The 16,429-nt window shown below is 36.4% G+C and overlaps 1 protein-coding gene across 1 annotated transcript in view; it reads right to left on the bottom strand.

Annotated features, from left to right (window-relative positions):
- Positions 1-16,429, bottom strand: part of LOC126297497 (PI-PLC X domain-containing protein 1-like) — a 98,748-nt gene that overhangs the window by 45,089 nt on the left and 37,230 nt on the right. Inside the window, exons 3-4 of the mRNA XM_049988382.1 lie at positions 11,685-11,913; positions 9,051-9,290 (exon numbers count right to left, since the gene is read on the bottom strand). Of these exons, the coding sequence (XP_049844339.1) occupies positions 9,051-9,290; positions 11,685-11,913 (469 nt within the window). The remainder of the gene's footprint in view (positions 1-9,050; positions 9,291-11,684; positions 11,914-16,429) is intronic.

Here is a 16,429-nt window from a genome sequence, read left to right as displayed (position 1 = left end):
GATGACAGCTGCAAAAGTCACTGCACAACTGAATGTCACACTCGTGAACTGTGGCAGCACCAAAAAAACATGCAGGGAGCTCAATAAGTGGCAATTGTAGGGCAAGCTGGAATTGTTTCAGGTGAGCTGGAATTCCAAAACCACTCAACAGTAATGAATGTGGACTATGGAGCCATGGAACAAAATCATTTGGTTGGACAAGTCTTGGTTCACACTGTTTCCAACTTCTGGCTGAGTTTGTGTCCCAAGTGTGGAACATGACAGGCATTTGGTGACGATTTGGGCAGTCATATCATGGTACTCCTTGGGCTCAGTAGGTATTCTGCAAGGTCGTATTACTACCAAGATTATGTGAGCATTCTGGTTGATCAGGTGCATCCCATGTTACAACATTCATTCCCAAATGATGATTCTGTGTTGGAACATTACAACAGCTCACATAAACCAGGACTGATTTTGTGAGTACAGGGATGAAATGTAGTATCACTCTTGCTCATCACAGTCACCAGAAATCAATATCATTGAGTCTTTGTGGTTTACTTTGGAGGGAAGGGTGCTTGATAGCTATCCATCTCCATCATCAATAACTGAACTTGCCACCATTTTGTAGAAGGAATGGTACAAGATTCCAATGAAAACCATAAATTACCTGCATTTATCCATTCTGAGATGACTGGAAGCTGTTTTAAATACCAATGGGTTTCCTACACTTATTAGGCATTATAATGTGTTGTGGTTTTGGTGTTCCCACATTTTTGTCCATCCCATTTATATGTCTGTATCCACTATTCTGGAGCTTCTATTGTAGAAGTAAAAGTACAAAAGTAAGCAATCTCCTCGTAAAATGAGTGTGTTAAGTGTGATGCCCCATCTAGTGCCATCCAAAAGAAACAGGATATGTTGTGATAGTAGGTTGTATCCTCTTCCTTGCTCTGTCACTGGCATCGTTAACACTAACACAACACTACAGCCTACATGTATTTTTTACACAAAACTATTACAATGAATAGCTAGCGCACACACTTCATGAAGGAATGCTGTACGGTGATGCAAATAAAATAAAATACCACTCCAATTTAGATAGTTAAACCACTTTGGTACATCGAGGTCACAGTTTATTTATTAAAGTGCAACGGTAATTTGTGTATATACACTTCAAAACTACCCTGATTACTGACACAGAAAGGTTCAACATGTATTTAATTTCTGATTAAAGATTATAATGTAAATTGTAAACAGAGGAAATTGTATCCTTGGTGTGAAAAACTGTTGACACAGGCAAATGTCTACAAGAAGAATTATTGTAACAGTTGACATTCACTGTGGTATTGTGAAATAAGAAACATATTCTGGTTGTGATGTCTGACAACTGTTCTATATTCTAAGTGAGCTGTAAATTGCCCCAAATAATATTTAACAGTGTAGAGTAAGCAAAGCACTGTTACAATGAAGTGAGTGATTAGTCTGCATGGAGGAAGACTGTCACAACCTGTGTCATACTGACTGACATATTGACTGCCATAAAGGCCGATGCATTAAGCGTCTGACAATAAGTAGAAAAATAAAATGATGACTCTCTTATGCTTATGGCCATGTCAGCTGATGTGGCTACATCATGAGTGTTTGCATAACAAGGAAGCACTTCTCAATATTTGACAGTGTTCGCTCTATGTTTCAGCTGTACCTGCCCCATAGAACACTGCATCCAAGCATTCCTGTTACAGAATTTATTTCCCACCTTAACTGCACTTACTGTTTGTTAAACTTTATCACAAATGGTAGTGTATTACAAAATTTTGCTGCCATTCCCATATTTATGGCAACTTGCTCTAGGTAAACACTTGAAATTGGCTTTTCAAGCTGAAACTAGTGATATAACTAAGAGCAGCTTTTAAAAAATATTACAGCCTTCATTCACCAAATTTGTCTCACCCAGTACTGTTACTGGTTTGGGCTACAATGGAATTATGAAAGCAGACAACTGCTTGTATTTCTTAAAAGTTCTTCACCAATCTGGGGGACATTGATAACATCTGTGTATTAAAAGATGCTATAGTAAATATTATGTTTCAACTGTTTCCTGAAATTTCATACTGAACAAATATCAGAAATGACAGTGAGGAGCTGTCTCAACAGATTTGACTCCCAATTACTCCCAGCAACAAATTCAACTTCAGTTAATTTTATAGGCTAAAGTCATAGCCTTCATTCAGTGTGTTCTTCAAGAGGTATTCTAATAAGAAACCATATAGCCATGTGTTGTCCATAATCTCCAATCTTCCTACATTAATAGCTCAATTAAAATCAGTACCAATCTGACCATAAGGTCAGATTTGGCACTTTTTAGCACAACATGATTAAGTTCCACTGCTGTTGCACAGTATGTGTCTTGTGGCTTCCCCTTCCTTACATGTACCAGGTTCACTGAAATTTGCAGGTCAAAACTTTCACTCTAACATATCTTTCAAGTCTGTAATCCTTGTTGTATAGGTTTCTGCTATACCCTGCTCTCTATGTACCACTACCCCTATTTCTATCCCATATCTTGACCCATTGTAATTCTGTCAGAGACAGCAAAGGACTTGGAAGAGCAGTTGAACGGAATGGACAGTGTCTTGAAAGGAGGATATAAGATGAACATCAACAAAAGCAAAACGAGGATAATGGAATGTTGTCAAATTAAATCGGGTGATGCTGAGGGAATTAGATAAGGAAATGAGACACTTAAAGTAGTAAAGGAGTTTTGCTATTTGGCGAGCTGATGATGGTCAAAGTAGAGAGGATATAAAATGTAGACTGGCAATGGCAAGGAAAGCGTTTCTGAAGAAGAGAAATTTGTTAACGTCGAGTATAGATTTAAGTGTCAGGAAGTCGTTTCTGAAAGTAATTGTATGGAGTGTAGCCATGTATGGAAGTGAAACATGGACGATAACTACACTCCTGGAAATGGAAAAAAGAACACATTGACACCGGTGTGTCAGACCCACCATACTTGCTCCGGACACTGCAAGAGGGCTGCACAAGCAATGATCACACGCACGGCACAGCGGACACACCAGGAACCGCGGTGTTGGCCGTCGAATGGCGCTAGCTGCGCAGCATTTGTGCACCGCCGCCGTCAGTGTCAGCCAGTTTGCCGTGGCATACGGAGCTCCATCACAGTCTTTAACACTGGTAGCATGCCGCGACAGCGTGGACGTGAACTGTATGTGCAGTTGACGGACTTTGAGCGAGGGCGTATAGTGGGCATGCGGGAGGCCGGGTGGACGTACCGCCGAATTGCTCAACACGTGGGGCGTGAGGTCTCCACAGTACATCGATGTTGTCGCCAGTGGTCGGCGGAAGGTGCATGTGCCCGTCGACCTGGGACCGGACCGCAGCGACGCACGGATGCACGCCAAGACCATAGGATCCTACGCAGTGCCGTAGGGGACCGCACCGCCACTTCCCAGCAAATTAGGGACACTGTTGCTCCTGGGGTATCGGCGAGGACCATTCGCAACCGTCTCCATGAAGCTGGGCTACGGTCCCGCACACCGTTAGGCCGTCTTCCGCTCACGCCCCAACATCGTGGAGCCCGCCTCCAGTGGTGTCGTGACAGGCGTGAATGGAGGGACGAATGGAGACGTGTCGTCTTCAGCGATGAGAGTGGCTTCTGTCTTGGTGCCAATGATGGTCATATGCGTGTTTGGCGCCGTGCAGGTGAGCGCCACAATCAGGACTGCATACGACCGAGGCACACAGGGCCAACACCCTGCATCATGGTGTGGGGAGCGATCTCCTACACTGGCCGTACACCTCTGGTGATCGTCGAGGGGACACTGAATAGTGCACGGTACATCCAAACCGTCATCGAACCCATCGTTCTACCATTCCTAGACCGGCAAGGGAACTTGCTGTTCCAACAGGACAATGCACGTCCGCATGTATCCCGTGCCACCTAACGTGCTCTAGGAGGTGTAAGTCAACTACCCTGGCCAGCAAGATCTCCGGATCTGTCCCCCATTGAGCATGTTTGGGACTGGATGAAGCGTCGTCTCACGCGGTCTGCACGTCCAGCACGAACGCTGGTCCAACTGAGGCGCCAGGTGGAAATGGCATGGCAAGCCGTTCCACAGGACTACATCCAGCATCTCTACAATCGTCTCCATGGGAGAATAGCAGCCTGCATTGCTGTGAAAGGTGGATATACACTGTACTAGTGCCGACATTGTGCATGCTCTGTTGCCTGTGTTTATGTGCCTGTGGTTCTGTCAGTGTGATCATGTGATGTATCTGACCCCAGGAATGTGTCAATAAAGTTTCCCCTTCCGGTGTTCTTATTTCAATTTCCAGGAGTGTAGTTCAGACAAGAAGTGAATAGAAGCTTTCGAAATGTGGTGCTACAGAAGAATGCTGAAGGTTAGATGGGTAGATCACATAACTAATGAGGAGATATTTAATAGAATTGGGGAGAAGAGGAGTTTGTGGCACAACTTGACTAGAAGAAGGGATCGGTTGGTAGGACATATTCTGAGGCATCAAGGGATCACCAATTTAGTACTGGAGGGCAGTGTGGAGGGTATAAATCGTAGAGGGAAAGCAAGAGATGATTACACTAAGCAGATTCAGAAGGATGTAGGCTGCAGTAGGTACTGGGAGATGAAGAAGCTTGCACAGGATAGAGTAGCATGGAGAGCTGCATCAAACCAGTCTCAGGACTGAAGACCACAAAAACAACATCTTGACCCACCCTCCTCCCTCCACTCAAAAAGTCACTTACTTTCCTGCTGGTTCAATTTTTCACCAAAACTATCTACAGTGATGTATTGTCTTTATTCGTACCACGTACCATTTTTGTATTTTTACTGATAATTTGCCAGATAGAATGGACATTCTTCAGAGACAAAATACTTCAGGGTCAACTGCATGTTTTGTAATGGATAAAAAAAGAATCACTAATTATATTAATATAAGAAATAGTCTTCAGAGCAAAATCTCTAGTTAGGGTCAGGTTTCATTTCCAAACAGCATAGTCCACAATAATTGTAAATATGTGAACCTGTTAACAATAGTTCAACAAATGACAGGCTCTGTTAATACTAACACAAAGTGTAAGAGAGGCTTTATAGAAACCACTTCTAGGCTAAGTAAATCATTTGCCTGATATCAAGCACAAGTACACTTATCACTATTCACACATTTGTATTTTATTGAGTACAATACTCATGCTGCTGCTTTTAGCAAGAAGGTCTCACAGAAACTTCTTATTTCCACAATTCCAAACACAACATAGTTCATACTTTATACCGATTATTGTAATATGTTTCATTTATTCCATCACTATGCTTGAACTTTCTCTCAAAAGAAATAAAAATTATCAAAGTTGTAACAACACACAAAATAGCCTCAGAATGCAGGTTTGGTGCAAGTTTTACTGCATGATTGATTTCAAGATTTCATGTCTCATCTTTATATGTACCTATGCACATGGTAAAAAAAGAATTAAGATTACGTAAATTAGTTCATATACAACATAACATACATTTCTTGTAAAGTATATGCTGTAAGCTAATAAGTTAACAATTCCTAAGGTTGGGTTGGAGGTCTGTGCTGAATCCCAATAGATAGGAATTATACTTAGTCATAGCAAACACCAGTACTAGTTCAACAATATTTTCTGTCTTCAAATGTATATCTGAAGATGAGATGTGAAGTCTTCAGATTGATCTTGCAATAAAACTCGTAATGCCATTACTGCACTCTGAGGCTATTTAATTTATTGTTGTCACTGTATGTGGCTGCATTCCCACCATCCGCTATGAAGGTTAATGAAGATGTGTATATCAAAATTATTACTTAAAAGAATGTTATAAAGATCTCTCTCTCTCTCTCTCTCTCTCTCTCTCTCTCTCTCTCTCTCTCTCTCTCTCTCTCTCTCTCTCTCTCTCTCTCATTTAATGAAATGCTTTTACATTTTCTTTCCTTTGCTAAATCACAAGAGCATCCATTACATATTGTGAAAATAATTGCCTGCTTCCCAAGTTACTGTATTACTGAGATTCCTGTGAAGGTCCTTGTATGCTGCAGTCTTTGCTAATGTTGTCGCAACTGTAATGGGAATCACTGTACATAATGTTTGATTGTAAATCATTTAAGCTTTGTAGTTTGTGCTTCTTACTATTAATATAAAAAACTATCTCACCTCACCTCTAAATAGGCATAGAATATTTCATAAACCATACACAGGCAGGCCAGTGTACCAGGTCATTGTTCATTACACTGACACTCAAACTTTATCTGTGTCTGGTTATTACCCTTATTGTATAAGCAGATAAGGGTTAGAAGGTATTTACAGAACCCTCCAGTTACAGTACCTAAGATATATGTGGCTTTATTTAAATTCCTCTGTTATTCATGCTGTTCGGAATGATAAGCTGTGTGTTAGTGATAGATTATTTAGCTCTCACATGTGTGAAAACTAGTCCTCAGGCATAAATCATATCATTATCAAGAGTGGTGTTAAGTTGTCCATGTTTAGTCATCTCTGTTATAATTGATATGACCTTTATAATCCTAAACCAAGTGCTAATAAATAAAAAAAAACAATAAATAAAAAAATGTGGAGTATTACTATATAGCAAATCCACAATCTCTTGCATAAAGTGCATAGTATTACTATGTAGCAAATCCACAATCCCTTGCATAAGGTGTTTCACTGAATGTTGTTTACCAGATGAGCATAACCACAGAAGGAAAAGTAATTTCAAATGCCAAGTGCAAACACTGAAGACATTTTCAGATCTGTAATGAATCAATAAATAATCATCACAAAAATATTTCCATTTCAACTCCACAATTGGCAGTAAGTGTTAAAATTGATTGAAAATGTGGCAGTGGACCATAATGCAATCATTCTCATTATTTGCAGCATGACTGTCACTCATCCCATCCTAGCAACCCCCAAGTGACAAAATAATAATGAAATTCAAAGTTATAGATACTCTATTGAAAGATAAATGAAATAGTCACTTTATTATGTATTTCTGTGTGTACCATGAGCTGTAGGGTAGTGAATATTCAAACCAACGTCTCAAGAGCTTAAAATTATGTCCAGTAGTTTCACTGGTAGGCTAAATATTCTTAATGTCAATTTATTTAACAGTATCTGGATCAAACAAGTCTACAACCAATAACTAATACTACAACAGTTACAGTAAAACATTTAACAAATCAGCACATCTATTTCATATTCTATATTACTTCCTTATATCATAAGAAGTGAAACATTGCTTTACAGAGAGCAATTTCATTTTCTTTCTTTTTCCATACAATGTTGCTCCAATTTTGCTCTTCTGCAGTGTTTTATTAACCCTATTTATGCATTATCCCTAGAATAGGTAAATGTTTACCAACAGTACCCATAGAGACTAGGACTTTTGTTGGCCTGTCAACTTTTTTTCCATTACTTTGTGTGTCTCCATTTCTGTATGTTTTCTTTTTTTTTTCAGTGAGATCACAATTTTAATTTCATTAGTAGCAAAAGATCATGGAGACTTACTCAGATTTTATATCGTCAGTTGATTTCTCTATAAAGTGCAGTTTTTTTTCTGTTGCAGAAGTTGCTGATTACTTGATTCGCAAGTTGACTTCTAAAATTAATATGGGTAACAGGCTACATTCAACTGTCTGTGGAAGCAAAATGTTACTGTAGACAACTGAGTCATTCAAAAAGCAATAAAATACCTTCATCTACCAGCATTTCAACTTCCAAGCTATTGTATACCAATCCTCTAACTATAAAAACCAATTAAATGTGAAAAATAACACACCTCCTTCATACAGCTTTTTTTTATGGCTATACTTCATAATGTAGGAAACATGAGTATCAATTGAACTTTTGTTGTTGTTTGTATCAGGAATATCAGAAGAATGAGCCCACAGCTAATAAATGCTAATTGAATACAAAACCATCTCCAAGGAGGAGAGGTCCAAAGTTCGTCAGTAAATATTTACAGCGTTACTCACTTGTTTGCTGATGTGAGTTTTGTTTGCTCATAGTTACTCACACTAATAAATCTATAAAATTAGTTATTTGAATAAAAATATTTTTAGTGAAGAATATTTTAAATTTATTTTTGAATTTCTAGATTTCCAATAGATTATTTTACAGTAGGAGTCACCTTGTTAAAAATGGTGTTACTTTCATGAGACCTTGAACAGTCTTAGTAAAAGCAATGATAATCTATGTTATGTGTGACATATCTTACAGTGGTACTATTATGCCAATAATTACAAGTAAATAAATGAAATCTTGTTTAAGATAAACACCATTAATTCTCATGATAAAGATAGTCATTTTGCTGCATTATGATACAAATAAAATGAAAAGGAACTTAATATGTTTCATTTGATTAATGAGTTTTAAGTATGAAACTAAACTTCACTGTAAGACAAGTGTCACACTTTAATTCATAAAAATTTGTATACTGAAAATACATGGCAAAGGAAGTCTACACATCCACAATAGCTAGATAAACTGCCTTACACTAATCATCTAAATTTTGTACTAAAATATATTCTTCACTATAGGCCAATTTCAACCACAAATAAAATATTTTATTCAGACAACAGCAAGTCTCAGTGGAACCATTATGTCTTCTTTTAAAATATATATAGCATGCTTTATAGATCAATGGAAGCCATGCAGAAGGAATTGGCAGTATCTAAATGGGTCACAGCAGTCACCACAGATCACAAGAATAAGTCAAATGTAATTGTTTTTCTCATAATTTTCTGACTTTCTCTGTAACTATGCATTTTATGAAATGAATACAGCTGGAGTACTGATTTTTTTTCATTTCATTAAACTATTGTTGGCTTGGACTCATTTCACAAAGCTGTGATCTTTATAACTGAATGATTTATTGTATGATTTATTATATTAAACTACCAAAGAAAATATAATCATACTCCCATACTGTACAGTTCAATTTTTTACATGCTGCATTGAAGCACAATAATTACTACAGTTAGGTACCTAAATTACACAATTATTTTATTGTAAGTACCTGTCATCATCTCTAGTTGCAGGGGTGGAAGAAGACTTCCCCTGGTTAGGACAAGACTCTATATCAACATCAAGGTACCGAATACCACGAATTAATTCCCCCCAGACATCAGAATCTTGTGTGAGAAGAAAATGACTGACTGTTTGCCTTGGCAAGGGTATACTCCCTCTGTTAAAATGGTTTGAATTGTATGTACCAGGAAAGAACAAACCAATAAGAGGCATGTTCTCCAGCTCAGCTCTGTCAAAAAGAAAAGAAAAAATGTATTCAAATTCAGTAATTAATTTATTTCTGCAAGTTACAATAAATAAATATAGAAGACTATTGATACGATAATTCGACTGTTATTTACTTCTATTTTTTAGAAAAACCTGTTAATTCTATTATAACATTGTAAATCTTCAAGATGCTAGTCGTTACACCACAGTAAAAACAAATATGAGTCCTGACACTTCACTTGACAAGATTTTGCTGTGCTAATATAAAAATTCCAAACTGCCTGGTCCTCAGCGAAAAGGATCAGTGAAGGGTAAATCTCAGTTGGTAGGAACAGAGAATTAATCTCTGGGATATCATAGAGTGGTTGTTTCTCACAAAGTAGACCTCAAGCAAGGCACTAAAAAAAACAGGCCTACAAATGAAATGCTTTACAACAATAGAAAATTATTTTCATGTGTACTAAAAATAATATAAATTCAGAATAAAATGGCATTAAAGTTTGTACATAGCCAGAAAAAGAACTTCTAAAACAGTGCCAATACTAATTTTGCATGTTAATCCCCATGGACAAGAAATAAAATTTCTGTGTGTGCATTTTCATTCCACACCTTGGATTTTTTGTTAACATGTTGAGATAAAATCATAAGAAGTGTTTCTTGTTAAATGTAATTTAATCATTTAGAAACTAGTTTGTGAATGTAAAATGACTCATTCTACATCATTACAATTTATCGTGCAAAATGATGCATGGATCACTAAACTAACTAATCACTGTCTTTAATAAGTGGCTACACCAGTGACATCAGTCTCCCATAGTACCCTCCATCAATGTATGTGCACTGATGTCCGACATGTCAGTGTTGGATGACAACTTGATATCTGGTGGTTACAATACATACTCATCTTGTGATGTCATGTTGCCATCTATGTCTATATTACCACTGTTTTCTGTATTGCCTTCCAGTGATGCTTGTGTATGATCTGTAGATATTTGGACTGCCGCTGCTAATGTATGCCCGTTGGACCATCTACATAATCACCTTGTGTTGTTTTTTCATTTCATTTTTGATGCACCTGTAGGCCTAACATTCACTAAATGCAGGGCTTATTAGGCTTTTCGATTTCTTTCAATGTGAGTTTTCCTCTGTATGGTGTTTTATATAATTCTGTGCAAATTTAAGAGTCATATGAGATCACATCTTTGATTATTTTGCAGTTTTCAGTTTAGTACAGATCTTCACTTATATTCTTTTCAATATTTTTACTGTCTCACTTTGGGTCCTAGTATTTCTACACACATTCTTTGCAATGACACTTGAGTCAATGTCCTAGCATAACATGTTTCCACGCTACATCAGTTTATAACTTTACACAAGTCTAATTCATAACAATCATGTGCGTGTGTCTTCACTAGTGTGATGACATCACAGGCAAAACAAATACTGTGTGCCAAACGCATACAGACATGATCTATCCATTGTGGTCTCAACAATTGTTTATGTACTATTGGCAGGAGGGGGAGGAGACTAGTATTAAACACCCCACGACAATGTAGTCATCAGAGACAGAGCACAAGCTCGGATTAGGGAAGGATGGAGAAGGAAAGCAGCTGTACCCTTTCATACTCTATAAGAAAGAATATATGTTACTGAAAGAAAAGAAATTTGACTACACTAATTTTTTTCCTTTCCTGAGAGCTGTGTGTTTGGGGGGGGGGGGGGGGACACCTTTAGCCTCACATATATTCTGCATTCATGACCTCATACTGACTTAAATATTAATTTCCAGTCACTGGACACTTATCAAAAAATACTCAGTTTAAGATCCTCTACCAAATATTTAATTTTTACCATCATTTTTGATGCCTAATCCATCCACATAAAAGTCCAACATTTCAGTTTTTTCCCTGAATCATCCCAGACATTCCTCTGCATGACTCCTTCATTTTTCTTAAATATTACTGAGCTCTTCAGTAACTTCACACACTATTAGGTGTGGAAGCATGGTCAAAGGAATAAAAAACCACACACTGAGTAAGAGCTCAATACTGTAAATGTTAATGAAAGGAGACTATACAATTGTTTCTGCATAGCTTTGTAGAACATCAGAAATTCCTTCACCATATAATCCAGCTACTGCATATTTATTTAAAAAAATTGCCATGATCAATGATGGTGAAAATCCTCAGCCATTTGAAAACATAATTTACATTCTGATATATGAGTACTATGTAATTGTAAGTTCTCATTCTGTTGCTCATTACACATCTTATATCTAAAGGCAGTAATTGACAAAGAATGCAAATTTAGATACAATATTCAATATACTATCTGGCTAAATCATGAAAGTTATCACAGATATATTAAAATGCATTGTGTTCTTGTTTGCCTTCATACAGAAAGATCAGCACCTTACCTATGATCCCACATCCAAGTAGGGTGGATTTTAAGACAGACAGCCTGATGCAATTCATTGTATTTGTAGGCAGCAATCCAATAGGGCAGACAAGCATCTCCAGGCACGGGGTTTTCTCCAGACCCTTTACTCCATCCATTGGGGTACTGTTGTTCAGCAAAGCTGATATTAGTACTGTAGTAACCATCAGGGTAATCACGAGGACTGATGCGAATGAGAGGCTCTGTGTCTGTAATCCAAATATCCATGTGAGAGATAAAACACATCAGTTCTATGGTGTTTTTTGCACATGGCATCAAACTGGAGTTTTGTTTAAAAAACTGTCTGTTTTTATTAAGTCAGTAACTTGCAAAAATAATGAAGTGCCTAAGCATACTCAGCTCATTAAACTCTTAAATTACCATTTCCATCCACAAGGCAAAATTTCAAATCTGTTTATAGAACTACTTTAAAAAATAGAAAGAAACCTATGTGTAGCTTTCAGAAATTTTATATTCCTTCCTCAGGAAGGAAAGAGGAATTGGTTGAGGAAGGTTGTAAGGAGAGGCAGCTCACACAAACCACAGATTTAGAGGCACTTGCCTCCTATGAAGACAAAAGGAAACATCTTAGTTTTTCTACTTTTAAGTGTTTCTATTGGCAGTATATGGGATTTTGCCTACAGACCTGCAATTCTGTCTTCTTGTAATTTAACAAATCGAAGCATACATGAGATGCAAGAACAGCATGTATAATTAATAGATCTCTATAATAAGTGTATTTGCCCAAATAAAGCAAACTGTTACTATGTTTCTAACATAAAATTGTATATTCTTATAGATAATATTTTGGTTTTATAGTTTAGAAGTTCATATTATGTACTAACTAATATACAAACTGTTGAGTCTGTTGGTCCACCAGTAAAGTGCATGTCTGGTAACCAAAAGGTTCTGGGACATATCTTTAATTCTGTTATCTATCAATGTAATTGCTGCATTGACTAATGAATGATATAAAATACAATTGGTATAATTTGTGAATTATATGTACCACTCACAAATAAATCATATGTGAACTTAAAGATAAAGGCCAGTACAAACATCATATTCATTCAAGAATATCAACAGCTGAAACATGCATTCATGATGTTCATAACTCCCAAGATTCAATACTGATGTGGTTCAATAAATTAACACAGCACTGTGCATCTTTTTCTATAAGAATCTGAAAAGTTTGCTTCACATCCTTCTGTGGATGAGTACAACAAATTTTTTATGCTTTCAATGAGTTTCTGTATCATTATAGTGTGAAGCATTTTCCCATATTTTCCACACATTACAGATTTGCAGTGCTTTGCATTACAAGAATAGGAAATGGCACACCACTGTGAGAATTTCTTGAACCACTTCAGAAGTCCAGTCTTGCACAGTCTGTATAGTATGGATGCATTTCTTTTAGTTGCTGATGTTTATTTTTACTGACTATGAAGAGGTAAGTTAAGAACTTTAATAAAAAATATACTTTATTATTATTAATTTTGAGGAATATCTGGATAAAAATGGTAGATATTATTTATAAAATGAGTTTTTAAACATTAAAAATTTGTTAAATTCATTCTGCAATATGTTATAGAAAGATGGGCAAGAAAATCAGCTGTGCTCTTTCATAGGTATCATCCCTGCATGTGCCTTGATTGATATAGAGAAATCATGGAAAACATAAATATGAATGAGCAGATGATGCTTTAAGTGCCAAAAAACAAGGGTAATCAAGCAATTGTGAGGATGGTGAGGTGGTAGGTTTCATACCAAGGTTAGTACAGCAGTGTTATTTATAACTGTTTCTGCATTAGTAGTTTACAAATTATGACAGTAGAGAGACTCACATTGTCCAACTATAAAGACAATAGCTCGAACATTTGGCTACTCATGAAGAGAATTCATCTACCATGTATATAAAGGGTGAAAGCATATTAGAAAAGTTGACTTTGTCCTAAATTGGAAACAAAGCAGTACCTCAGATTGGGTAGAAAGAAGACGAAGTTCCCTGATGCCCTTAAGGACAAGGAAAACCTACATTTAGATATCCAAATGGGTATTGATTGATTGACTGATTTTTAATTGGTTCAGTTTCAACATACACCACAAATTGTACAAATGGTACTGGACACTTGAAAATGAAGTTCCAGTTACATTTAGCATCGGTAAAAAATGAAATTAAGGTAAGTAGGTAAATATACAGTACTTGTAACCCAAGTTTGTTTATAACTGTTTAATGATGGGGCAAAAAAAGGATAGAGAAATATATATCATCAGCATAATAAGTACACAAAATAAGGCACACATTCCCAAAGTCTAAGTTTACCAGAATTGTTTAACTAAAATTTATTTTTTACATATTCAGAAATTCTTTTAAAGAATGGAAACAGTAATTTATTAGGAACACCTTTAGTTTACTTTTAAACATTGGTTATGTATTGCATCTAGTATCTTATTATGAAGTATGATACCAATATTAATTATGCTCTTCTGGTAGGATGCTGTTCTGGAATATGTTTGATGGATATTTTATTGCCCTCTGGTACAGTAGTTATGTAGATTTTTGTCCTGCATAATTTGTCTGGTTTGACAAACCAGTGCTATTGAAGAAGAGAGTTCCACAGATTAATAAGTATTGAACTTCCAGAACACCAAGCTCAGTAAAGTGAAAGTTACAGGACTCCATTTCTTTAAGGCCACAAATTATTCTTAGAGTTCTTTTTTGTATTCTGAAAACATGTATGCTACGAGTTGAGTGTCCCCAGAAAATGGTCCTATAGCACAGCAGCCAGTGGAACTATGCATATTATACCATCAGTACTGTTGTTTTGACTGCTGTATAATTTAATAATAATAGCACATGAATGACAGTTTTTGACTAATTATTTGCATGTGTGTCCCATTTTAACTGTTGCTTAAAACACAGACCCAAAAATGTTGTCACACTTACATTTTCTAGAGGATGATTTTTTAATCTTGTTTGAACAGACATTTGTGTAGAAAGGGGAAATAAGTGAATGCTGACACAAACATTTCTTTTTGGTATTTACAATGAATTTGTTTTTTATGGAAATTCTGAATGTATTTTCATAAAACTTTCTGAGCTGGATCCAATGAGCAATATACTGGGGGCATCAGCAAACAGGATAGTTATTCAGCGACTCTTATGTTCAACAAGGTGTCCACATAAACCGACCTGTCTTAGTATTGAGCCCTGAGGTACATTATGTTTTATTTTTAATTTGCTGGAAAGGAAAGAGCTTTTTTTCCTGCATACTTGTCCTCCTGAATATGAGTTAATGCCTTAACCGCTGTTCCAATATGCTTGGCACCATAAATCAAATATGTAAGTTATCCACAGGGTGCCTAAAAGCAACACTGATAAACAGTCTGCATTCATTTGCAAGTATACTTCCATGTCTCATCTGTCATAAAATTAATGCAACTATGGAACAAGTAAGGATTCCCACTTGACTATCTCTTATCATGAAAATAATCTTTTTTTTTGTCCTCAACTGAGGTCTATGAATGGTTTCCTGCACTCTATCATACCACCAAACACAGATTAATACAAAATGAAACTATGGAGCCATGATTTTGCCAACCATTCAGGAAATCCTGATCCTGTTATGAAAAAATATGGGCTGTATCAGGCCTCAAATGGGCTTCAATTAAAGTAAATGTTGCCTGAATAATATGGGGATACTGGAAAGGGAGAGGCCAACAGTTTATGTAGCAAAACTGTGACAACAATGCACTTGATGAAATGCCCTCTATATCCATCTAGCTGTACAAAGCTTGAGTCAGTATTGACTAATATCAGTGGCATTAATATGGCAAAAATTTGTGATGCATCTTTATAACTGTTACAACCCTCACTTATTTGTTGAACACAGGGAACTTCTTTTAAAAAATTTAAATGGCCTATTAGTCCTTGAACTGAACAGTAATAGTTCTTCGTGGAATATCTGTCGAAGCCACAATAGAAATTAATGTGAAATAGTTGTTGATTATTCAAGTCCAAGCACCTTTTAGCTAATAAACAAAGGTTTATTAATCATAATTCCATTAAACCTAGCAGTGGCATCTAGTATACGACAAGCAGAATTATTTCTTTTTGCAGGTGACACTAGTATTGTAAACAATCTGTGCATACATACAGAAACAGAAGAAATGGTAAATAAAGTTGTTAAAAGTATCATTGACTGGTTTTCTGTGAAGGGTCCCACCCTCAATTTCTAAAAAAAAACAATGTATTCATTTCTGCACACTAGAGGTACAACACCAATGATAAGCATAACATATGGTGAGAAGTAATAAATTGAGCGGAAACTTCAAAATTCTTAGGGTCATGTTGATGAGAATTTAAATTGGAAAAAAAACCACACACACACACACACACATATTTTGGAACTTCTACAACTCAGTTCTGCCACATTTGTGCTTAGAATCATTGCAGATTGTCACTGAATAATGTGATATGGAATACTGTTCTGGGATAATTCATCTTAAAGAAAGAAAGTATTCATTGAGCAAAAACATACTGTGAGAATAATATATGGTGCTCACCCACAATCATCTTGAAGACAACTGTTTAAGGAATTGGGCATTCTGACTACTGCTTCACAGCATATTTATTCCCTCATGGAGTTTGTTGTAAATAATCCATTATAGTTCAATAGGAACAATGAGGTACGTAATTGCAATATCAGAAAGAAAAATGACCTT

Source organism: Schistocerca gregaria, chromosome X (genome assembly GCF_023897955.1).
Source record: "Schistocerca gregaria isolate iqSchGreg1 chromosome X, iqSchGreg1.2, whole genome shotgun sequence".
Lineage (NCBI taxonomy): Eukaryota > Metazoa > Arthropoda > Insecta > Orthoptera > Acrididae > Schistocerca > Schistocerca gregaria.
This window is presented reverse-complemented; position numbering and strand designations above follow the sequence as displayed.